This window comes from Lepidochelys olivacea (genome assembly GCF_965140295.1).
Source record: "Lepidochelys olivacea isolate rLepOli2 genome assembly, chromosome: 3".
In the NCBI taxonomy this organism is placed as follows: Eukaryota; Metazoa; Chordata; order Testudines; family Cheloniidae; genus Lepidochelys; species Lepidochelys olivacea.
This window is the reverse complement of record NC_140413.1, coordinates 48,155,626-48,182,011: the sequence shown is the minus strand read 5'-3', so window position 1 is coordinate 48,182,011 and position 26,386 is coordinate 48,155,626. Positions and strand designations below refer to the sequence as shown.

The 26,386-nt window shown below is 39.2% G+C and overlaps 1 protein-coding gene across 2 annotated transcripts in view; it reads left to right on the top strand.

Moving 5' to 3' along the window:
* The window catches only part of DST (dystonin), a 473,375-nt gene that overhangs the window by 258,141 nt on the left and 188,848 nt on the right, over positions 1-26,386 (top strand). The window contains exons 10-28 of one of the 2 annotated variants that reach the window (XM_084622757.1): positions 5,417-5,529; positions 6,673-6,779; positions 7,506-7,625; positions 8,319-8,414; positions 8,671-8,798; positions 13,136-13,229; positions 13,552-13,706; positions 14,727-15,189; positions 15,283-15,411; positions 15,635-15,712; positions 15,801-15,962; positions 16,065-16,169; positions 18,039-18,134; positions 19,633-19,758; positions 20,134-20,286; positions 20,541-20,695; positions 20,936-21,062; positions 23,333-23,516; positions 26,123-26,280. In XM_084622757.1, coding sequence (XP_084478883.1) covers positions 5,417-5,529; positions 6,673-6,779; positions 7,506-7,625; positions 8,319-8,414; positions 8,671-8,798; positions 13,136-13,229; positions 13,552-13,706; positions 14,727-15,189; positions 15,283-15,411; positions 15,635-15,712; positions 15,801-15,962; positions 16,065-16,169; positions 18,039-18,134; positions 19,633-19,758; positions 20,134-20,286; positions 20,541-20,695; positions 20,936-21,062; positions 23,333-23,516; positions 26,123-26,280 — 2,749 coding nt within the window. Of the gene's footprint in view, positions 1-5,416; positions 5,530-6,672; positions 6,780-7,505; positions 7,626-8,318; positions 8,415-8,670; positions 8,799-12,768; positions 13,032-13,135; positions 13,230-13,551; positions 13,707-14,726; positions 15,190-15,282; positions 15,412-15,634; positions 15,713-15,800; positions 15,963-16,064; positions 16,170-18,038; positions 18,135-19,632; positions 19,759-20,133; positions 20,287-20,540; positions 20,696-20,935; positions 21,063-23,332; positions 23,517-26,122; positions 26,281-26,386 lie in introns of those variants that run through there. The other variant, XM_084622758.1, reaches the window with a different exon arrangement.

Sequence of the window (26,386 nt, the reverse complement as noted above, 5' to 3'; positions counted from 1 at the left end):
GAGGTGGGTAAATTATGGCCCATGGGCCACATCCGGCCCGCGGGACCGTCCTGCCCAGGCCTTGAGCTCCCTGCCAGGAAGGCTAGTCCAGCCCCTCCCCTGCTGTCCCCTCTCCTCTGCAGGCACAGCTGCCAGACATGCTGCGCTGAGTGGCATGGTAAGGGGGCCTGGGCTGCGGGGTTCCAGGGGGCAGTCAGAGGACAGGGAGCAGGGAGAGGTTAGATAGCTGTGGGAGTCCCACGGGGCCTGTCGGTGGGCGGGGGTGTGGATAGGGGTCGGGGCAGTCAGGGGACAGGGAGCGGGGGGGTTGGAAAGGCGTGGGAGTCCTGGGGGGCCTGTCAGGGGGCAGGGCTGTGGATAGGGGTCGGGACAGTCAGGGGACAGGGAGCGGGGGGGATGGATGGGGGTGGGGTCCCGGGGGGGCGATTGGGGCGGAGGGTCCTGGGGGTGTGTGTCAGGGGCCAAGGAGCAGGAGGGGTTGGATGGGTCGGGGTTCTGAGGGGGGAATCAGGGGGTGGGAAGGGGGAGGTGTCGGATAGGGGGTGGGGCCAGGCTGTTTGGGGAGGCACAGTCTTCCCTACCCGCCCTCCATACAGTTTTGCAACCCCAGTGTGGCCCTCGGGCCAAAAAGTTTGCCCACCCCTGGTATAAGACAAGAAATATACCTCTGTTGTCTTCTTCTTTACTGCTATGGTTTAGTCAGACACCATTTTGATGATTTTATTAAATCTGCGTTTCCCAAGAATTAAATAATTTAGTTTCTGTGCATGAGATCGTTTCAAACATGAGTTGTTCTGTTGAACTCATTGACACCAGTGACATGTGTGAAGTTACTCATGTGCATAAGCATTTGCAGGATCAGGGCATAACTTATTTTATTAAAGATAAACAGAATTGTTGACAGTAAAGTTGTCTTAAAACAATGAAAAAGAGGTTATCATTTGTACAGTGTAATTGAGTAGGGAGACTAAAGATAGATAAATATCTTTTCCACATTGAAATACCATGATTCCATTTAAAATTCCCCAAATACTATAGTTTCTAGTGTGGATCTTGACATTTATTTCCAAGGTTTATTAGATTCCAGTTATACAAAAACCTACATGCTGTGGGTAGCTCCATTGATTTCAGTAAGGCTACTCACAGACTGTAAAGCTTAACACATGTGTGAGTCATCCAGGATAAAAGCCTTGGTTTACTTGCAATGTTATTGAAGTATTATTCTCTTATTCCTCTTCATGGACCTATATATTAAAGTTGTTTTCTTGAACAGGTATTAATTTTGTCAGTTTTTAACACAAATTATATCTAATTTCTAACACCTACTCTAAAATCTTTAGTGGTAGAAGAGGTGCGTTTCATCAATAAAATAATTAATGACTCACTATTTGGAAGCTGAGCACCTTGATTTGGGTGTGTTTCTAACAGAGGCATCTGTTTTGTATGGAATGTTCCAACTTTTTGCATGGTTTGTATTGTTTATGCATCTTTTCCAATGGCAAGGACCCAGCTCTGCTGAAAAATCAGCCATAAAATGAGTCACAGTATTATGTTTGAAGGTGAGGTCATTATCATTTTTTGAAGTGCATTTAGTTTCATTTGGTCTATACTATGTAGAAAATTGCTTAATAATTCTACACAAAATTATGTCACTTTATATTTATATAAACCTTTATACTGAATGCAAAATAACATCTGCGTTTAAAGCTTATGGGTATTTTTATTTATCCTGTCTATTTTATTTGTTTTTTACTTTTAGAAACCAAAATGCTTGTCTCCCCCCTGATGCTGTCTTTAACCCACGGATCCTCCCAGATTAAGCCAGTTAAATTAATCTAAATTAGTAGGATATGCATTATAACTGCAGTATAATCAGTTCAAGTTAGTAATGATTAAGAACTCATTTGAGAATAAATTATTGTTTACATATCAGAAACATACATAACATATATACTCTAAAGCTGTACAAAACACTGCCCTTGCTTAGGAACAGATTTTGCAACCCTTACTGGTGCAATGTAGTACTTTACTCCACAGAGAATTCACAGATAGATGATCACAAGGGATGACACACAGTATCTCTACAGCTGGAGCTGGGGAGACATACTCACACTTCCTCCCATCATGGGTTTCTAGGATCTCTGATGGGCATGACACTCAGGGTAGCTAGCCCATCCTGCAGCTCGTGTTGCTGTGGCTACATTCTGTTTTTAGCACACGAGCTCCGTATGCCTTCTTGAGATGGGAGTCACACACCCCACTCCAGGTGTACACATACTCTCAAAATGAATCTTCTGAGCTTGCCCAGAAAGAACTGCCATACACTAGGTTGAGGAACAGGGGCTTTTGGTGAACTGAATGGTAATAAGCTTATGTCTGGAGAGCAATGAGGTACTTAAAAACCACAGGAGGAACTCTCTTTAAAGAAAAAGGCAATTTTTTATTGATTTCATGGCTCTTTTGTTCATGTAGGGGCTGGGGTCAGAAGAAAAGTCTAACTGAGATGAGGATGTAGGCACCCTTTTCCCTGGCCCTAAACTTCACTGCAACTTTTCCTGTTTGGAAAGAAGAGATGGTGACTGGCTAGGGATGGAGGCTCCATCTCCCCTCCAAAGTTTCAAAATATTTCCATTTGCACTTCTACTCCCCTATAACAGATGCACCCTTGCTTTTCAGTTTTAAAGCCTGTTTTTTCCCTTGTCCAAGTACCAAAGGAACTCATTTTCAGTTAATTAGCCTCCTAGCTATGTTTCTGTTTCAGTAGGGGAAACAAGGACAGAGCCAATATGCTGTCTTATGCAGTCTTTTCCGCTGAATGGAGCCTTTAGATAAATATAGATTTCAGAGTAACAGCCGTGTTAGTCTGTATTCGCAAAAAGAAAAGGAGTACTTGTGGCACCTTAGAGACTAACCAATTTATTTGAGCATGAGCTTTCGTGAGCTACAGCTCACTTCATCGGACGAAAGCGCATGCTCAAATAAATTGGTTAGTCTCTAAGGTGCCACAAGTACTCCTTTTCTTTTTAGATAAATATAAACTAGTTATTGTAGGTAGACAAAAAATGTATGGGATATACAGCTGATTAAAAATAGGATGACTTTCATTGCAAATTTGTATTTTCATAAAATGAGGCTATGTTGTCTAGTGGATAGGGCAGTGGAGTAGGACTCAGGAGATTAAGAGTTCTGTTTCCAGTCCTGCCACTAGTTTGGTGCATCACGTCTCTCCTTGTGCCGTAAGTTTGCCTATCTGTAAAATGAGGATAATTATACTGACCTCCTTTGTATAGCCCTTTGAAATCTAAGGATAGAAGATGCTGTATAAGAGCGAAGTGTTATTATTTTATTTTATTCTAATGGGGATATGAGTATCCATGTTTTGTGCAGGATTTTGGATATAGGACTGTATGTATAAAATGTGTGGTATTTCACATAGATGGTTGTTTTAAGTTTTGGGATGCAGTAGCAGCATTTATCCAAAGTGATTGATGAACGCTACAACAGTTGTTTTTATTAATTTAACTATGTCACCATAAGAGACATCTTCCATTTGAGTACTTCATAGCTTTTAGTCAGTGTATTGGAGTTTATTTTTATTGTGAAAAAACAAGGCTTTCACACCAACTTGCCTGATCTTGTTCTGCAAGTTGACAGCTGAATAGGTGTCCTTTTGTATTTCATGCTGGTTTTACCAGCAAGTGTGAAGTGCTTGGAAAGAAAGCAGAATGAAAAAACCAACAATATATGTTTATACAGAAAATATTTTTTTCCTACTATATGTTGTGAAGTAAATCTTTATTAATCCATAATCTGCAGAAGTGTGACCATGACATCGATTAGTGTGTTCCTTTTTCAATAATTATTTATACCTTTCTGTTAATTGTAGTGAAATTCAAAGAATAACGTGAGCCTCATTCTGCTCTCATTAAAATCAATAGGGAGAACAAACTCCATCAGGGTAACAGTAGTTTAGGATTATGATCGATTTTTTATGAATGTGCCCTCAAGAAAGCACAAGAAAAACTGTGATTCTCACTGTCTGCCAGAACTGTCTTTTCGGTCACATGGGGTGTAGCAAAGTTAATGTAGCTTTTGGGATGGGGGGGATTGGTGTGCTGGAAAAACACATGATGTAATTATTGGTTTTGAAAAATGTGAAACATTTTGCTTCAATTTGTTTCTATTGCAAATGTCTTCAAGCTTTGCCTTTTGGAATTGTATGAAAATGGGCAATTTCTGCCAGGTAGCATTTACATTTCTCCCGCTCAAGTATAAAAATGAGAAAATTGAGGGAGGGAGCTGATCCCTAAAGCTGACCCTCACATAATTTGTTCTACGGGATTTGGGTATGAAAAAATATAAATGTTTTCATATTTTGAAAGACTTGGGTGGGCAACTCCTCTTTTAATGTTAACTTTCTCCTCCTGCCATCAGCACCATCAGCTTTATAGGAAGCCATTCAACTGAATTTCAAAGATACAGCTATGACAAAGACATGGTTTCTGCTTCTGGTTTATTTCTTTCTCTCTCTAGCTCTTTCCCCCTCCCCCCATCTCCCTCTGCCGCCATTTGGGTTGCTGATTTTTGTTTTGTTTTAAACATGGGCCTGGTTTTTTGGTGCAGAGCACCTATTACTCCAGTTAAGTTCAGTGGGAGCTGTGGGTGCTCAGCACGTTTGAAAATCACCTCTTCTTCTCATTTGCTAAGGCTGGCAGTGTTCTCCGTGCTGTACAAGGCAGACACTAATGAAGACAGTCCCTGTGCTGAGGAATTGACAGTACATACGTGGGAAAGCAAAGGAGCAGTGCTAATTTTGACATGTAAAACATAAAATATGGGGATAGCAATGGTCTGATGTTGGCATGAGTTAGTATTTGTGGACCTCATAAAAAATGTGGGCTTACAGGAAAGCTCTGAACAAGAGATGGAATTGAAAGACATTAAAATAGGGATGTTGTTCCAGGAATGAGGGATTGGGTGGCCCATGAAAGAAGACATGAGAGAATGAGGGAAGTGCAGCAAAGGGAGCAAGGTGGAACACGATAATAGACCAGAATAGATATGTAAGCAGGAGTATACAGACACTTAAAGTGAGGGCCAGAGTCTTAAGCTTGCTTTGGTAGGTGAGAGGGTGCCAGCAGAGGGGAATGATCAGGTTGTAGTTGTCTGCTGCATTGAAAAAATTATTGTTCAGTTTTTATAATCTAATAAACAGAAAGTTTTTTTAAAAAATGAGAAGCAAAAATGGATAGGTGTACACAGCTGTACTTATTATTAGTTACCACATGCTCTTAAAACAGTTTTTTACACTCTACACTCATTGTAGAGACCTTTTAAAGTACTGCACTGTTCTGTTACAACAATTATATTTTCAAACACATAAATACTTATGGTAATTGTTGTTTTTGTTTTACAGGCCGGACCTGATAGACATGAATACCGTTGCTGTTCAAAGCAACCTTGCAAATTTAGAACATGCTTTTTATGTAGCAGAAAAACTTGGTGTCACCAGACTTCTGGATCCGGAAGGTGAGTTGATTCTTAAAGACTTCACTGCAAAACAAGGTGGCATCTCTGCAATGCTTCCAGTTCTGTGCTTAAGGCCAGTTAGGTAGAACTGCAGGGTCTTGATGTGTGGGTGAGACAATGGTGTTCAGAGAAGGGATTTAGGTTGATTAGGAACTGGGGAACCTTTTGGGAAAGGAAGAGCCTACAGAAAGGATAGGCTCCACCTAACGCAAAACAGAACAAGATTGCCGACCAGTAAAATTTAAAAGCTCATAGAGAAGTTTTTAAACCAGGAGCTGGGGGAAAGCCAACAGGTGCAGAGGAGGACATGGTTCAGAAAGAGACATCCCTTAGGGGAGTATTTATTAAAGGGGATTCTCTATATCCCAGTAAAAAGGAGAGTATAGAAGTTGATAAAGTACAGGTAGGAACTGAAGAGAAACAATCAAATAAAAGAGTCCCATTCCATTACGTCACATGAAGGCAGACAACTAAATATTGATACATTTTATAAGTGCTTGTATATGAATGCAAGAAGTCTAAAATGGGTGAACTCGAGTGCCTGGTAATAAATGAGGATATTGATATAATAGGCATCACAGAAACTTGGTGGAATGGTGACAATCAATGCAATATGGTAATACCAGGGTACAAAATATATAGGACTGAGCGAGTAGGTTGTGTTGTTGGGGGAGTGGCACTACATGTGAAAGAAAGCATAGAGTCAAATATAGTAAAAGTCTTAAATGAATCAAACAGTACCATGGAATTTCTATGGTTAGAAATTCCATGCTTGAATAATAATAATAATATAGCAGTAGGAATATAATACCGACCATCTGACCAGGATAGTGACAGTGATTGTGAAGTGATCAGGGGGATTAGAGATACTACAAAAACAGAAAATTTAATAATAATGGGAGATTTCAACCATCCCCATATTGATTAGGTACGTGCCACTTCAGGATGGGATGCAGAGATAAAATTTCTAGGCACCATTAAGGAATGCTTCTTGGAGCCACTGTTGGAAGACAGGATAATGGGCTAGATGGACCATTGGTCTTTACCCAGCTGGTCATTCTTATGTTAAAATATAATCTAACTATCTGCAGGCTGTAGAGTATTTGTGAATATTCTTCACCACAGACTTTGTTCTGTTCTTAGATGTTGATGTCTCCTCTCCTGATGAGAAGTCAGTAATAACTTATGTGTCATCACTTTATGATGCATTTCCCAAAGTACTGGAAGGCGGTGAAGGCATCAGTGCAAATGTAAGTAAGCGAGTAACACCTATGAAGCATGGCAGCTTCATTGACATGGCTTGATTTTAGAAGGTTTCAACTCAATACTGCAGTTAGCTACGTTCTCCATAGACTGGTATAACAATAATAATAAACTAATATTACAAAATAACACAATTGAAAGTTTTTTCATGTTGTCAATAACTCGACTCTTGGTTTCGTGATCTAACTGGGAGCTCCACATGATTAAAAAGACTAAACAAATACTGTATTTGATTTATAACAATATTGCACTTGCTTTACAGATGAAGACATTGAAATCGAGAGCTTAACTAATAAATAATGATTTGCCCAAAGCCACAGAGAGTGCTAGAATCAGAGCTGGGATCATAACTCAGAATCTTTTGGCTCCCAGTCCTGTGGTCAGACCATTAGGTTACACTCTCTGTTTTTTTCTCTCTTGAATGGTATTAGAACTGGGAAGCTTCAATGTCATCATTAGAAATAGTTGAGGCCAAATCCTATTGGCCTTTCTCATGCAGGTTTCTCAATTGATTTAATTGGGATTTATTTTATGTTAGTATGATAAAGGGACCAGAATATTGTGAATGCCGTTTTGGAATTGCTAAGCTTGGGAATTTATTTTGCTTTATGCATCTGAAGAGATGCATCCTTTTAAACCGAGACTATAAAAGAAAAAGAAAAAAAGAAGTTGTTCTTGCTTTCTGATCTGCTGACTGTGATGTGCTTTTCTAGGATGTTGAAGTCAAGTGGGTTGAATACCAGAATATGGTGAACTACCTCATCCAGTGGATCAGGCACCATATCACAATAATATCTGACAGAGCATTTCCAAACAATCCTGTAGAACTGAAGGTGAGACACTGCGTCATACATGTACTTTGTTTGAAGAACAGTAGAAAAAAAATGAGGATTCTTATTTTATGCAGTTAAATCAAAGAGCAGCGTAATAACGTGGGTTTTCATATTTTTTTTAAATTTAAGAAACCTTGTAGCATTCCTGAGACCCTGTGTTCCCAAAGTTAAGCATGGGAGACTATGATATGGCGCTGTTCAAATTATTCACAGGACTCCAAATGTTTATATTTTAAAAAGATAAAATGATTTAGGCTTGGAAATATGAAATATGCAATACATATGGGCCAGATCCTCTGAGCTGCTAAGGTTCCTTTGTGTCCCTGGAGCAAATGAGATGCTCAGACGTGTTAGGTTTTATGTAAATTCTGTCACCCACCTGCCAGCCACCTTTCCTAACCCCCGATGTTAGCTTGTTCTTTGCATGCATGCATGCAGATGGTGGCCAGGATGAAACCCATTGAAAATCCTACCCTTTGATTGTCACCCCTCTTCCCATGCCCCAGCTACGTGAAATGTTTTGCTAGTGTCTTAACCTGCACAAGCAGATTTTTCACTGGTGGGCAAAGAATTTTTTATGCAAGTCTTTAATAGAACAATATAAGTCTATTAAACATAATGGAATGTGGTGAAGAAGTAGTAAAATACTCCCTTTTAGGAAATAGCTGGTGATATGTATTTATATTTCTCCAGGCACTTTATAACCAATACTTACAGTTTAAGGAAACAGAAATTCCACCAAAGGAGATAGATAAATCAAAAATTAAACGTCTTTATAAACTGCTTGAGGTAAGTTGTACTTTTTGTGCTTTCAGAGTAACAGCCGTGTTAGTCCGTATTCGCAAAAAGAAAAGGAGTACTTGTGGCACCTTAGAGACTAAAGGATGATGAAGTGAGCTGTAGCTCACGAAAACTTATGCTCAAATAAATTGGTTAGTCTCTAAGGTGCCACAAGTCCTCCTTTTCTTTTTTTGTGCTTTATTATATTCACTCTATTGTATTTCTGGTTTTTTGTTTGTTAACCAGCCATTATTTGTTTTTGAAGGTCTGGATAGAATTTGGACGCATCAAACTCCCTCAAGGCTACCATCCAAATGATATAGAAAAAGAGTGGGGAAAACTTATTATTGCCATGCTGGAAAGGGAGAAAACCCTTCGACCTGAAGTAGAACGGTATGCTAGTGAATGTTTGACAGGGGTGGTTTATTTTCTTTCTGCTCTTTTGCCTTACTTTGGAAACTATATTGGATGTCTTTTCCATGCTAAAAACTACATTATTGTTTTAGCTTGAAGAATGCTCACAGATTTTTTTCAGCCCTGTAGATCTTTTTCTGATGTGTAGTTTCAGGATCCATATGGTAATGAGTTGGGGGGTCTCAGCCAGTCCAGAATGAATAGTATCTGTGCCTCAATCAAAGTACTTAACTTGAATGAAATTCTCCCCTATGCAAAAGGTCATGACAAGGTCTGTGCACCACTTAAATTCCATTTAAACCTTATTCTGAGGGCTGAAGGAGAATTTAAGTATGGCTCTGGCTTTTTGCCTAGGGATTAATTTCAGCCCATGCACACAAGCATATCTGAAGCTCCGTTTTTTTGGGTCAAGTAAAACTATATTGCACTCCAGTATATACAAAGCATTTAAACATACAAAATATTTGAGAGCAATCCTGCGTGAGTAGTGAGTATGTGACCTGATGTCTTTTCCATTACGAATGTCTGTGATTATGTGTATGTTAAACATTACTGAGATCTTGGGCCAGGCCTAAGAACAGATTTTGTTTTTGCAGGTACAATTTTGAGACCACAAAAAATTGCACTGGCACAAACAGAGTCCATCACCAGAAATCAGGCCTATTGTGTTTTAGAGGAGTTTTCTAACCTGGAATGGGCTCCTGGCTACTAAGAGTTTGGGTTAAACTCATCCAAGTGTATGCATAGACCCCTGCAGCAGAGAGTCTGCAGGAGAGAGATTAAAATGGCAGAAGAGGGGCCAAAGGCAGCCAGGTTTGACTGACATATAAGGCTGCTGAATGGAGAGGGAGCATGGCTAAGGTGGGTGAGGATGTGCTGATTCAGAGCATCCTCTGCTGGTGTGGTTCCTCTGGAGTGGAATGTAAAGCTGCCCCCAACGGGCAGAGCAACACGTAGGAGGACAGTGGTGGAAACACTGACCTGTTCCTGATGTGAGTTGAGGGTGACTGTGCTGAGGTGTGAGGGTGTGTGAAATTGGCCTATAGTTGTATTCATACTCACAAAAAGCTTTTATCATATTTTCAAATTGATTAAGACCTCATAAACATAAACTTCCCTCCATCTCTACGTATTTTATATTCATCAAATACATTTAAATATAATCAGATTGTCAGTTATGGGGCTCACCACTGCAAGATAAGGAGAGAAATTAATAATCTGGTAGTATTAGATCACTGAGACATTTATATTATTGATTGGGCTGGGAAACAGGAGTTTGCTGCCTCATAAACTGATAACTAGTATGCATTGCTGGGGCATATTGCTCTTTGGTACAAGCATGGACCACTGCAGCCTGAACTGCAGAATGGAATTTAATTGTGGCAAAAATGATAGCTGGGCTGATACTCAAATACAGTTGTGAGTGAGTGACCACCTCCGGAGCACCCCCTCAAGGCTTGGGCTTACACTATAGGCATCCTGCCTCAGTTTCCCCCGAAGGGGATTCTTAAACTCCACACAACCCATTTCGTCTATTCACAATACCCTTTGCCATTTCTTGGAATCTGAGTTTAATCAGACAAAATCTTTATTAATGATCTGGATGATGGGATTAATTGCACCCGCAGCAAGTCTGCAGATGACACTAAACTGCGGGGAGAGGTAGATACGATGGAGGGTAGGGATAGGATATGGAGGGACCTAGACAAATTAGAGGATTGGGCCAAAAGAAATCTGATGAGGTTCAGCAAGGACAAGTGCAGAGTCCTGCACTTAAGATGGAAGAATCCCATGCACCGCTACAGGCTGGGGACCGACTGGATAAGCAGCAGTTCTGCAGAAAAGGACCTGGGGATTACAGTGGACAAGAAGCTGGATATGAGTCAACAGTGTGCCCTTGTTGCCAAGAAGGCCCATGGCATATTGGGCTGTATTAGTAGGAGCATTGCCAGCAGATCAAGGGAAGTGATTATTCCCCTCTATTCAGCACTGATAAGGCCACACCTGGAGTATTGTGTCCACTTTTGGTCCCCCCACTACAGAAGGGATGTGGACAAATTTGAGAGAGTCCAGCGGAGGGCAACAAAAATGATTAGGGGGCTGGGGCACATGACTTACAAGGAGAGGCTGAGGGAACTGGGGTTATTTAGTCTGCAGAAGAGAAGAGTGAGTGGGGATTTGATAGCAGACTTCGGCTACCTGAAGGGAAGTTCCAAAGAGGATGGAGCTCGGCTGTTCTCTGTGATGACAGATGACAGAACAAGAAGCAGTGCTCTCAAGTTGCAGTGGGGAGGTCTAGGTTGGATATTAGGAAACGCTATTTCACTAGAAGGTTGGTGAAGCACTGGAATGGGTTACCTAGGGAGGTGGTATAATCTCTATCCTAAGGCCCGGCTTGACAAAGCCCTGGCTGGGATGATTTAATTGGTGTTGGTCCTGCTTTGAGCATGGGGTTGGATGGACTAGGTGACCTCCTGAGGTCTCTTCCAACCCTAATATTCTATGATTCTATGAAATAAACGCAAAAATAAAACTCAAAGTCCCAAAACAAATTCCATCTGTTTTACCCTCTTGTCAGGTCGCTCCCAGGTCTTTCCTGCCTGTAGTCTCAGTCCCACATCCCAGGACTCTCTGCTAGAGCATGCTCACTTCTAGCAGTCTCTAATCTCCCTAAGCATCCTTCCTTCATTGCACCCACTGCTGCTTTCAATAGGGAAACCACCTGATCTCTCTCCGGTGTGCCTCTTCAGCAGTTAGGGTTGGCTTGACCCAGGCCTCCAGATGTAAGGGGCAAACCACCCTGTTACAGTGGTAAATTGCTAAAACCCTGTCCCTTCGGCTGATGACCATTAGGAAAACATCAGTATGCATGGGTAGCTAGTGGCAGGTTGGAACGTGGGATCCCAGTTAATATGTGGTGGGTGAAGAAAGCCTGGTAGCTTGCCTGTCGTGGTCAAGGGCCAAACTGGGGTTCCTATTTGTCAAGCTAGTGGGATTGAAACCATCATAGAGATAAGCCTGCTCAGTCTCTGCAAGGGTAGCCTGTGTCCTTTATATTCTTAAAGCAGCAGCGCTGTAATACGGATGTAGTTTTATAGCGGGCTGGAAGCAGGAGTTAAAATGGGGAAATATTTAGTTAAGAATGAAAGACTGAATGAATTTTATATACATGTATTTATACATAAAAACCAAGAAGAAGATTCGTTTTGCCTTCTTTTCCTTTTGGTAAGAAAGCCTTGGTGCTGTCAGGTCAGAATGCTGAAGAAAGTAAGGTGATGTCTTCAGGATTACAGCTTGGTGGGACAGGGGAATAAAATAAACGGGCTTGTCTGGACAGCAGAATAATAGTAATGGATTGGACAGTGTACAGGGGTATAGAGTTCACCAGTTATGGGCTTGATGGGTTACTCCTGTTTTACACTGGCGTAACTCCATTAAAACCAGGGGATTTACACCAGCATAAATCTGGAATTGTACAGTGCTGAACCAAGCTCTTTTTACTTCTCTTCATATAACCTTTAATTCAATATTTGCACAACACTGTAGCAAGCTTGTAATATAACTTTTGATTGACTATTTGAGTAACTGATATTTTCACCTTTTCTGCATTTTTTTTCTTTAGTTAACATTTCTGGAAGAGAATACTGTACATTACCTAGAATTCAATATAATATCATTATAAATATAATTTAGCTTGTTGAAATTGGTTGAGACTTATATTAAATATTTGGCACCTCTGTCTCCCGGTGACGCCCTCGTCGTTTTGTTTAGTCCATACTTGCAGAGCTTTTTAATGCAACGTAGGGAAGCCAAACTCAAACGAGCATACATAGCTCTAGGTAAAATCCTTTGAAGAGCTATCCGAGTATTACTTGCTGGGTGTTGGATGTGCATGTTGAAACCTATTTAAAGAAGGAATGCTGGGGGTTTCAAAAGCCAGTAGAGAGATTTCATCCCTGGAAGCTGTACATTTTGCTGGAGTTTTTACCTTTTCCATTTTCCAATAGATGTAAATGGCCAAAGGGAGAGTGCTCCTGGTGTAAAAATGAACAGCAGTAGTTATGGCTACCACAGTAGCGATTCCTTGTTTAGCAACAGCACTGGCACTCGAACCAGCATTGACTCAAATGAGAATTTCCTTTCTGTGAATTGTGGCCCAACACTGATTAATTCTTGTATCAGCTTTAGCAATGGCACGTTAGAAGAATCTAGGTACACTGGCATAAATACTGGCGTTTGAGGCAAGATATTTTCTTTTGCATTGCAATGTGGATACTAAAAAACGTTTTTTTTAAATAGTCTGTGGTGTCTTTTAGGTTGGAAATGTTGCAGCAGATTGCAAACAGAGTTCAGCGGGACATCCTGGGCTGTGAAGACAAACTGATACTTGCTTGGAATGCTCTGCAGTCTGTAAGTCAAATATGAATTCTCTTTCTGGGTGTGTTTGTGAACTTTTTGGCACTGAAACCTTTACAGTTTTTTAAATCTTACTTTCAGAACTTTTGATTGACTATTTGAGTAACTGATATTTTCACCTTTTCTGCATTTTTTTTCTTTAGTTAACATTTCTGGAAGAGAGTACTGTACATTACATAGAATTCATTCTGCTAGGGTTTTACTAGTAATTATTTAAGATAAAAAAATAGCTTACAGTGAAAGTGAAATCTCTACAAAGTACTTATCCAGTTAGCTGTAGGATTTAATTGCTGGTATTTATCATTCCAAAACACAGGATGCCAAGCGATTAGAATCAGGGCTACATTTCCAGAATGAAGCAGAGATAGCTGGATATATACTTGAATGTGAGAATCTTCTGCGCCAACAAGTAATTGATGCCCAAATTCTTATTGATGGAAAATATTATCAGGCAGATCAACTGGTACAGAGGTATTTCATACTTTTATTTAAGTGTATAAATACAGATTGTGTATGTGTATTGTAGCCCAAAAGTGTCACACCTAAATGCCTGTAGTTAAGCTCCTAAATCCATAATTGGCAATCCAAATAAAAATAACTGGATGTTCAGAGGTGTTGAGTGCCAACTACTTTTATTGAACTCAATGGGAGCTGCATGTGCTCATATGCTCAGCACCTCTGAAAATCAGGTCACTTATCTGGGTGCCATTTAGGTGTTTAACTTTATCAGACACCCAAGTCTGAACATTTTGGGCGTTTTTATTGTGCTTAAAATGATTACCCTTAAAATGTACTAATTTTGTTCTAGATAAATAGAAATATGATTTGCGTCAGTAGTTCCAGCGTACCCGGAAAGGTAGTAGCAGGCTAACGTCAGTTCACAAACAGCAGTTTGTGCAACCAGAAACCCTCACTGTAGTAATAGGGTGTCATTTTATGGAAAAGCAACATGTTCCCAAAGAGTGGCAGAATTTAACCTGAATCTGGTGAGAGCAAGCACAGGATATCTGAGCGGTAAACAAAACTTTGCAGCTAATCAATCCACCCCAGCATGTAGTATCCTGCCTTGCAACAGCAAGATTTCTCTTTTGCTCGTTGTGTCTGACTTTGCATTTGGTACATGCTACTGCACATGTTAGGTTGGTTTTCTGCGTTATTGCCAGGATTTTGTCCATACTAACACACACAAGTATGCATGTATAGGGTGACACAGTACATACAAGTTACTTTTAGAGCTGTTTACTAGATAATATAAATATGCTAATATAGAAAGCTTATATAGGAACTAATGTAGTAATAAGTAAAGTCTATAGTAAATAATAGTACTGAGGTACTAATAGTGTAAATTTATGTTTAGAATATGTAAAGCATACAAGATAGCTTTCATTTATATTGCTATAGTTCAATTAATTATATTGTTTCATAAAAATGCATTCACAAACTGTCAGTGAGATTGTTTTGTTTTCTTTAGTAAATGTAATTTCTTTATAGGGTTGCTAAACTTCGAGATGATCTTATGGCCTTAAGGACGGAATGTTCTTCAGTATTCAGCAAGGGGCGCACACTGACAACAGAACAGACAAAGCTGATGATTTCAGGAATAACACAAAGCTTAAACTCAGGATTTGCACCAAACTTAAACCCTGATTTAAACTCTGGAATGACCCAGGGTTTAACACCTACTTTGACTTCTTCCAGTCTGACATCAGGCCTTTCATCAGGTCTTACTTCAAGACTGACTCCGGCAATCACACCAGCTTATACACCATGCTTTCCACCACGGCTAATTCAAACCTGTGTAACAGGAGTTGACACCAATGCACTGCAAACACTCAAGCTGATGCAAATCCGAAAGCCCCTCATGAAATCAGCTTTTGTTGATCAAAATTTAACAGAAGAAGAAGTCAACCTGAAATTTGTCCAGGACCTCTTGAACTGGGTAGATGAAATGCAGGTAATGTCTTTATGCAAACACCTCTTAGTCTACCTTAGTCATTTCCTTTATTTTCTGAGGAGCTTTGGTTATTTTTTCACTTTTGTCTATAAGGTTCAACTCGATCGAACAGAATGGGGTTCAGATCTGCCAAGCGTTGAAAGCCATTTAGAAAATCAAAAAAATGTCCATAGAGCTATAGAAGATTTTGAATCAAGCCTTAAAGAAGCTAAAATCAGTGAGGTACGCCACTGTACTTTTTATTTCTTGAGGTTACTTTTTTTAATTGAATTACTCATGAGGTGATTACTGGTTACACAACTGCACTTGGATTTCAGAACCTTTCTTTGGTTTTATGTATGATTGCCCGATGAATTCGCATTATACAAATTAATCTAATATTTGAGAATAACTGTTAATGTGGCTAATCTTTTTGTTGTCCTTTAACCTTATCTACTGTACACAGATCCAAATGACTGCCCCTCTTAAACTCAGTTATACAGAAAAATTGCACAAACTGGAGAGTCAGTATGCAAAACTCTTGGTAAGATCATTATATCTCTTTGATGTTCAACTTTTAAATGTGTGTTGCTTTGATAATGGCAGGGTTTTTAAATTAATTTTTTTTTAAGAATACATCAAGAAATCAGGAAAGGCACCTTGATACCCTGCACAATTTTGTGTCCCGTGCCACTGGAGAGCTTATATGGCTGAATGAAAAAGAAGAGGAGGAGGTTGCGTATGACTGGAGTGAAAGAAATTCCAGTATATCACGAAAAAAGGAGTACCATGCAGTAAGCATTGCTAATGTAATCTAAAAGGAAATAATTAAAATACATTTAATAATTTAACAAGTTTCTAAAATATCTCATTTTTTTATTTAAAAAAAAAAAAAGGATTTAATGAGAGAACTTGATCAAAAAGAAGAAGTTATTAAATCAGTTCAGGAAATAGCAGAGCAGCTACTCCTTGAAAATCACCCTGCAAGGCTAACTATTGAGGTAAGTCAAGAAGTATAGCACACAAACCGGAAACCAATATTGTGATTTAAGTCTTCATGACTTTTTGCTGATGGGATATTTGTTAATAAGTTCAGACAATAAGAGTTTTTTTCTTTTCTATGTCCTGGTGTGGCTCTGTGCCTCACTTTCAAAGAAATAAGTGTTTTTAAACATTTATGGCTAAATCCTGGAGTCCTACTTGGTTTTTACTTAGGGCTAGTCTACACTACTTCTTAAGTCGATGTAATTTACATTGCTCGGGGGTGTGATTACAACCTGAGCAATGTAAGTTACAGCTTCTTAAATCGGTGTCCACACCACGCTATGTCAATGGGAGAGCGCTCTCCCATCACCATAGTGTGTCTTCGCTAGATGCACTACAGCGGTACAGCTGCGCTGATGTAATGCAGTCGATTAGACTTGCCCTTAGTCAAAGCTCCCATTGAAATGTAAGAAGAAGGATTAAGGACTCCACGATGGGCCCTTGCAACCATATTTTGCCTTCAACTCTCACATGCAATTTCCATTGATGTTAATGGGATTTGCACATGCAGATTGAAGGCATAGAATAGCCCTCAATTTGTTTTTCTCTCCCTTTGAGCTGGAAAAGGTATCCCTAAAGCATTTCTAGTCACAAATAGTTTATCATATTGCTTCCTTTTAAGGTCTGGGGTTTGGTTTCATGACCTTATTGTCAATAAATTACAGAAATTGTATTGACATTGGAATGTAACAAAGTGGACTGATTTATTTTGGACTTGAATCAGGCTCTATATTGTAGGTAATCTGTTTACATAAAAAATATTGTAGCTACTGTAGGTGCTTTTACAAGCCTCCAGAGGAGAGTGTCAGATTGTTTTCCCTTCAGAAACTCATGTCAAGAATAGACAGTAAAGTGGTGCTACAATAGGACCAATGAAAACAGTTATAATACAGGAGGATGAGCTAATCCATTCAGGGATCAATACCAACTCTGGATTTTATGATTCTTTGATTTAAAGAGTTTATTTTTCATAATATGGAAACGAATGAAGAAAAATCCTTCCTTACCTTTACTTTCACTTGAATGTGGGTAATGAATGGTATTTTGGTAGTGTGGGAATTATTTTCTCTAAAATGGTATGCTGTTACTAATATATGTATCACTCAATATCAGTCTAATAAACATATATACCACAGAGACAAAGCAGTATGGTGGTAGATAGGTTACATTATAGTCATTTACATTAAACAGTACAGGGTGGGTGTGTGCGCGTGCGGGCACACATCTGTAATATATTTAAAATTACTGCCTTCTTAATTCCCTAGTATGTGCAGATAACAAGACTTCAGAAACTGTCTTTTCATATTAATCAGGCACACTGGGGTGTTCGCCAAGCATTAATGGATCAATCCACCCAGTCACTGGAAGACCTCTCTGCCTTCTGTGCCAGTCGGATGGGTCTGGCTCTACATGAGACAATTCTGATTGACTTAAAAATATTTAGAGCACCCTCTGCTGGCAAATGTTAGGGCAATGCACCCAGTTTTCTATAGAAGTGGTAGTAAAAACATTGTTTAAGAGACAAAGACATTAGTAAAGTTAAACTTATTTTTAAATGTTATGAAAAAGCATATATATATGCACATATTAGGGCTTCAGAAAACATTTTTTATTGTCCATACAGCACCACATTTTATGTCTGATTTTTTACTCTATACTTAGGCAAAACTCCTACTGTCTGAAGGACAGTTGTGCCTGCATAAGGAGGGCAGGACCAGACTCTTTTGTTTGTAACACTATTCTTATTTTTTCCTAAAGTCTGCAAGAATGTACATGTTTTAATTTCTGCACTCATTCCTAAAATGCTTTCTTTTTTCATCTTTAAGGCCTATAGAGCTGCAATGCAAACACAGTGGAGCTGGATTTTACAGCTCTGTCACTGTGTTGAACAACACTTGAGAGAAAATGCTGCTTATTTTGAGGTAAGTAAGTCAAACAATTAAATTTGTAATACTTTAAAGCATGATTATAGTCAGAAAAGTGACAGGAAGAACAGTCAGTCTAGAATATTGGTTAGTCTTTCTCAATAACTTTCAGATCAAATTCGCTCAATTTTTCCATTTATAACTCAGTGCATGGGCCAGATTCCAAGGTAGTATAAGCGGGTGTAGCTCCATTGTCTTCAGTAGAGTTATGTCAGTTTACACCAAGGGAGTATTGGGCCAGGTTGTTTTTTTTTTTAAATGTCAGAGCTGAAAATAAGTCCAGGATCTGGAAAAGAGGCAGTGTTCTTTCTTCCTCGGACATCATAATAGTTAATACAGCTTCTGCAACTGGATTCAGGTTGCCAGGTTTGTTGATGATGGACCAGGTAGAACAGAATCGAACTCATTCTTTCAGGGCTGCACAGACAACAGCAGAACACACGTTATTATCAGTGCAGGGCAAAGAAGGCCCACAGGGAACTGATGAGTTGACTAAGGTTTTGCCATTTATAGTCACCTTTCTCACTATAGCTCCTCTTAAATGATTAGTAAACGATCATTAATCTACTAATTATTATACACAGTAATGGAAGGTCTTAGTATGCATTGTCTGATTTAGAAAGAACTCTGTTATTTTTTATATTTAATATAGAGAGAGTATTCTTAACAGTCTTGAACCTTGTGGAGTCATTTATGCTAGTGCACATGAGAGCAAAATGAATGTAAATTGCAACAAATCAGAATGGTAGGGCTTTATAGCTCACCCACTTTGTATTCATGTAAATGGCTACAAAAGGTAAAAAGGCATTGGAGAATCAGGTTCCATCTAATCTGTATAATGTTCATAGGGACATACTACTTTGTATAGCTTGTTTGCTACATTTAATAACTTTTATTTTATAATCTGTTTTTTAAAACTTAATAGCTGTAAATTCCAGGAGTAGCAGAATCACTGTTTGAAAATCATTTTCACAGGAACAGGTTTCAGAGTAGCAGCCGTGTTAGTCTGTATTCGCAAAAAGAAAAGGAGTACTAGTGGCACCTTAGAGACTAATCAATTTATTTGAGCATAAGCTTTCATGAGCTACAGCTCACTTCATCGGATGCAACTTCATCCGATGAAGTGAGCTGTAGCTCACAAAAGCTTATGCTCAAATAAATTGGTTAGTCTCTAAGGTGCCACAAGTACTCCTTTTCTTTTTTCACAGGAACAGTAATTAACTAATGTACAGACATAGGGATACTGATTTTGTTTTCAGATAACGTGTGCAGTAACTGATTTTCCATGATGTTTCAGTGATGCATGTCTGCCTTTATGAGATCAGGAGCAGGTACTTAAACTGCAAGAACTCAATCCCTTGAAATTCAAGCTACTTTAAAATATAAAACAGCTTTAAAACCATTTAGTGGTTTCTTCAAACAACAATTTTGGCTTAACACTTAGTAAACCTTTCAGTGTTGTTCTTAATGAATCAAAATACGTGTCTTACCTTAGTTTTTCAATGATGCCAAAGAAGCCATGGACTATTTAAAGAATTTAAAAGATGCCATACAGCGAAAGTACAGTTGTGATAGGTCCAGCAGCCTTCATAAACTGGAAGATCTTGTTCAGGAGTCCATGGTAAGAATTCAAGAATCTTGTTGACAAAAAAATAAGATTAAACAAGAGTTGTGTAACACCTATCTGGATTTAAAAATCAAATTTGTAAACAATTTACCCAACTAAAGGGAAGTAATAAAACTATAAAATTTAATTTCAGAATGTCTAATTAAACGAGTTTATCCATTTGTCCTTGTTTACGGAATACTTCCATGCCTTTAAAATATACGTTTTTAAACAATAGTGCATATTAAAGGAAACTGATTACTTCATGGAGTTATTTCTGTTCATGTGAAACATGTTATTTTTCAGAGACAAAAGCTTTAAAAGCATTAAAGAAGCAGCATTGAGTTCTGGCCACCTCTGATTTTTGTTATTTTCTTAATTGCTGTTTAGGAAGAAAAAGAACAACTCTTGCAGTACAAGAGCACAGTAGCTGGCCTTGTGGGGAAGGCAAAGGCAATAATTCAGCTGAAGCCAAGGAATCCTGATAGTCCACTCAAAACATCCATCCCAATTAAAGCCATCTGTGACTACAGACAAATTGAGGTTAGAACCTTGAATTTCCTAAAATCAATTACAGACGTGAGGAGACAGCTAAAGTTTCATTAATTACATGTTCCTGGAAAACACAAGACTGTAAATATCTTCCACCCTAGTAAACAGAGCAAATGCTTGTGTTCTGCATTGTTGTTTTTTGTTGTTGTGTCACTTATTTGGTGACACCATTTACAAAAGTGCTTTGTAAGAATAGTTTATAATGCTTAGCTCATTAAATTATTCTGCTTTTCCGTTAAAACTAGATAACCATTTACAAAGATGACGAATGCGTATTAGCGAGCAACTCCCATCGTGCCAAATGGAAAGTCATTAGTCCAAGTGGTAATGAGGCCATGGTTCCATCTGTGTGCTTTACAGTTCCTCCACCAAATAAAGAAGCAATAGACACTGCAAACAGGTAGAAGCAAACTAAAAACAGCTGAAAGTGTGTAGTTCCTGTAATAAATATCTTGGTTGTTTTTAGTTTTTTAGGGAGGGAATATTGTCTTGTGATTAGGGCAGAGGAAGTCATTTTCATTTGAACTTATTTGTATAGGCAGCTTAAAAATAATTCATGCTCTTTGTGTTTTCTCCCCTTTTCATATGGGAGTACAATTTCAGTCAGTTTTTCTAATCTAACTGTGTTTGTACGTTTCAGAATTGAACAACATTTTCAGAATGTACTGGCCCTTTGGCATGAATCACATATAAACATGAAGAGCATGGTTTCCTGGCACTACTTGACAAATGAAATTGAAACTGTTCGAGCTGGTAATGTTGCTTCGGTAGGTACTGCACCAAACTATGTCCATCTGAGTGTACACTGGTAACTTACTGATACCCAGAAGACTGCAACTACAGAAACTATTGTAAACTGGAGAAGTTTTTAGCCGCTCACAACTTCAATGTGGAGAGAGACAGCTTACAGTGCCGTCTCCATTTTACTGTGTGCAGTACTCCATCTTGATCTAAGCAGCCTTCACTCTGACATATAGTTTTCTTATGCTGCAGCTTCACCTCCTAATGATTGGGGCAATTGCAAGCCCCATGTTCAGTCTCTGAGGCCTGCATAAGGGTGCATTTTAGTTACTCCATGCTACAGAATTGTACCCTGTTAGATAGTCTATATTATTTCATTATTAAAGAGCTGATTAAGATTAGTTTGTTCTAAACAAAATACTGATTTAAATCAAAATATCAAACACTTTGGCTAAAACAATCTGTCAGACCACTGAACAACGTAGTGTCTGCTTCTGTAAATCGTGTTTTACCTTTATATTACCTGAGACTGTTTATTACACAATACTTAATATATCTTTCTTCAATTTGCTGCAAATAACATTTGCAGTACACATATTGAGGGGTCATCCGCACACTTCTCACCCTTTCTATTTGATACAAATGAACCAGCAACCTCCACCGAAAATGCCCTGCTTCTTACCCATGTTTGGGTCAGTAACCATTTCCCCATTGATTGCCACATGGCATGGGAGGAGAAATGGTCTCTGGTATAACATAGGCCTATCCCATTGCTGGCATAAAAGATCAAATATGAATTTGGAATAGAATGCATGAACAGCCAGCTGTTGTTATGATTGTGATTGTTGTTTTGTGAGGGCCCAGGAATACCAATGGCTCCAACAGAATCTTAGAACTGCATACTACCTTGACACTACCTTATTCACACCCAGATGTAGCTTGCGTTTGATGTTTGGATCCAGTTTCCTGTGCTGGAAGAGAAAGAAACACAGAGCTGTGAATCATGAGTGCACTGAAGCTTTGGAAGCCCATGTAATCTCATGGGTGTCCATTAGCACGTTTACATAGTCATTGACACAATTTCCCCAAGAGATGGCAGGATTGACTTCCATATGAAAATGCTTGGGGAAGAGGAACAGCTGTCTGTCTGGGATCTGTTGAGGGGAATGAGCAAAGTCAGATTAATGCAGCTCCATCCCTTTATGGTTTAGTAAGTGGGTCAGCAGCACCTCTGATAAATAGTGGTAAAGGCAACAGATAAATAAAGCATAGATGCTTCTCCTCTATCCATGGACATGTGTGCTGGAAAGCCAAACGTTCAATTGGACTGTAACTTGACCATCACACATCCATATACAGATGATGGTTTGAGGGAAAAATGGACAATGAGTTGGGCTCAAAATATTTATCTCAGAATATGAATGGGTTTTGGATGCTTAGTTATGGTGCTTTTTGCTCATATGCAACTGGTTACAGTATTGCCCAATTTCAGACTGGGAAGGAATTTTTGCTCAAGTCATATTAGTAGGGTCCCTGAGCTTTTCCCTACGTTTTGTGGAGCAGGGGACATCTGTTAAGATCAGGTGGGCCTATCCCACACTATCTATGATGGTAGGACAGGACATTGATGAATCTAGGGTTTATATAGGTTCCTTCCCCCATGTTTCTAAAAGAGAAAATGTGAGTAGTGCAAACTGCCAGAGTTGATCTCAGTTGTGCTCCCAAATTGTATTTGCTCTTCTGAATCCTGAACATAGGTGATAAAAAGCATGTGCTCTGTTATGAGAGTAATATGTTCTGTTATTTGTATTATAACATGATCACATTGAGCCCATGACAATTTGTGGTACATAGGGTGCTTTAGCAAACACTTGAATAATTTTTTACTGACCTATGTGTGTTGGCTCTCAGTGAAGCGTTTGCAGAGGAAGGACACAAGCAACTGTTACTATACAAGGTCATTGAAAAGGCTAGAATATTTTAGAATGCTTCACAAGAGAAGCTTTTTTTTCCTGCATTTTCTACTCCACTACTTATGTTGCATTGGTATCTCACAAATTCCTCAGTCCAGTGGACATACAATCCTCTTCTACTTCATAATGCACATTCCCTCCTGAAGCACCTTCTAGGGTGATATGGCATTACAGTCCCTCAACCCTGCAAGTACTGTAATGGCTACATCTGCCCCAAACCATGTTGAATTCAGTATATGTAATTAGAGAAGTTGTATCACCTTTATCATCTGTACACTTGACAAGAATGTCTGGCATTTATACTGATCTGTTCTCTTTTTTAGATAAAGACAATGTTGCCAGGAGAACATCAGCAGGTTTTAAGCAATTTACAGTCCCGCTTTGATGACTTTCTGGAAGACAGCCAGGATTCCAAAATCTTTTCAGGCTCAGATATAGCACATCTGGAAAGGGAGGTTAATATCTGCAAGCAATACTATCAGGAGCTTCTTAAATCTGCAGAAAGAGGTAAGAGCAACTCACTGGGAAATATGTAAAAGTTTCCTTAAAAGAGGCTTTATGATACCTGATGAATCTTTTGCTTTCCAAATGTGAACTTCAGTGCACTGCATGTTTTATTATGTTAACATCATTAAGACAGGCAGCTACAATAAATGAATAAAGAGCGATCATTTAGACAGGTTGTGCTGTAAATTCTACTAGAGTTGAAGGTGATTTATTAGTACTACTCAAAGGTGTGTAAAAAACATTTTTCCTGGAAGAATAATTTACCCTCTGGAGTGCAGCTCATCATTTGGTCTAGCTTTTCATAGTCTTATTTCTGATGGATTGAAATATATCTTGAATATCTTACTGAGCTCAGAACAGAATTAGAATAGTATTTGACTCATTACACAAGAAAAATGTCTCACGCATTCTGTCCTAGTGTTGCAAAATATCCCATCGCCACTCTTTAAAAGCTACTATCATAAGGCTGCTTTTAAGATGCAGAAATATGAAAGCTTAGGTAATCTGAAAAGATACCTTATGCTGTCAAGTAACTATTGACTTACAGAAGTGAAATAGTTTATAAAACTGATTGAATTGCCACTATAGTTTGCTAAATAAGCAGAGACATATTGTACTTAGTAACTAGAATACTAGATAGGTGATTGTAGTGCGGTGGCCATTTAATGAGCCCCCATTTGTGACCAGGCGTCACTTTGCAGGCACCCTGCCCCTTTTAGCCCCCTGTGTTGGGCCCCTGAAGAACTACATGCAGGCTTTTACATGAGTAACAACACCCTATGCCTGGGGCTGATTTAATAACAGAAATAGTTCTTAACAGTCCAGAGAGTCCCAAAATAAAGTCCATCACCACATAAAAATCCATTCTTAGCTCTGGTGTCTTCTGTCTCAGGTGGAGCTCTTTTTCTGTCCCAGTCTGTTCTCACAGCCAATCCTCACAGCTTTTTCTAGCTGGAGCTTAGCCTTCTGGCTCTAGCCGCTAGGTCCCCAAACTTCTAGGTTCAAATGCCATCTGGGTTTCCTCACAGGAGGTTCCTGCTCCCTGGGATCCTGCTGTCACAGCTCCCTTGGTCTCAGGGTCTTCCATGCAGGAGTCTTTCACACTGCAGTTTTTCAACAGTTTCCTGAGCTTCCCCCCTTCATTGCAGCCTCCTGCTGCTCTCTGTAGGGCAATCATCCTGATCTCAGGTGTGACTCATTCTGTAATCAGGGTTGGCTAGTCCTTTACTGTATCCCTGTTTACAGTGATGAAGAAGAAATCCATTAGAGGTTAGCTACAATAGCAGTAATGAAATCATCTGGCTGGAAGAAGTATAGTCATTCACTTCACCAGTGTGCATGCAAAGGGGATGATGGTAGCCCTGACGGTTGAAAATGGGGAATCATGATTGAGCAGGTCTGTTTTCAGTGGGGTCCCTCAGGGATCAGGTTTTGGCCTTACATTGTTTAACATCGTTATCAATGACCTGGAAGAAAACAAAAAATCATGGTTGGTAAAGTTTGCAACTGATACAAAAGTTGCTGGAGGGGTGAATAACAAAGAGGACAGGTCACTGGTTCAGATGAATCTGCATCATTTGGCAAACAATATGCAAGCAATATGAAAGCAAACAATATGCATTTTAATATGGCTAAATGTAAACATGTACATCTAGGAACAAAGAATGTAGGCTTACAGGAACAGGGGGTCTATCCCAGGAAGCAGTGACTCTGAAAAAGATTTGGGGGTTGTGGTGGATAATTAGCTGAACATGAACTATGTGGCCAAAAGAGCTAATGCAATTATGGGATGCATAAACAGGGGAATCTTGAGTAGGAGTAGAGAGATTATTTTACCTTTATATTTGGCACTAGTGCAGCTGCTGCTGAAATACTGTGCCCAGTTCTGGTGCCCACAATTCAAGAAGGATGTTGATAAATTGGGAAGAGGGTTCAGAGAAGAACAATGAGAATGATTAAAGGATTAGAAAACATGCTTTATAGTGATAGACTCAAGGAGCTCATTCTGTTTAGCTTAACAGAGAAGGTTAAGGGGTGATTTAATTATAATCCATATGTATGTACATGGGAATAAATATTTAATAATTGGCTCTTCAATCTAGGAGAGAAAGGTATAACACGATCCAATGGCTGGAAGTTGAAGCTAGGAAAATTCAGACTGGAAATAGGGTGCAAATTTTTAATGAGTGTAATTAACCATTGGAATAATTTACCAAGATTTGTGATGGATTCTTCATCACTGACAATTTTTAAATCAAGGAGGATGTTTCTCTACAAGTTGTGTTATCGGAATTATTTTGGGGAAGCTCTATAGATTGTGTTATATAGGAGGTCAAAGTAGATGATCCCTTTTGGCCTTGAATCTATGAATCTGATAGACATTAATTTTGGAAGTGCAAGGAGATGATCTAGTAGCAGCTAAGGACTACGGGTTTGATCCAATTCCCATTAAAGTTAATTCCTGTTGGCTTTTCTGGGAGTAGAATCAATGCCTGAAAGAGCTGTAATATTCTGAGGTATTACAAAATCTGTTGTTAGGAGGAGGAGAAGTATGATATGGCAATTTAGATTCATTTCCTAAACAGCGCCTTTGGTTACTTCAACAGAGGAGCAGGAGGAATCCATTTACAATCTGTACATCTCAGAAGTCAGAAACATCAGACTTCGCTTGGAGAGCTGTGAGGACCGTTTGATCCGACAGATTCGGACTCCGCTGGAGAGGGATGACCTACATGAAAGTGTGTTTAGGATCTCGGAACAAGAGGTGAGTCATTCGGAAAGAATGGTTCAACTAGGAAGTGGTGGTTTTCCAAAACGAATAGTTTTCTCTTGAAACAAATGGACCCAGATCCTTGCATGTTATGGTTCAG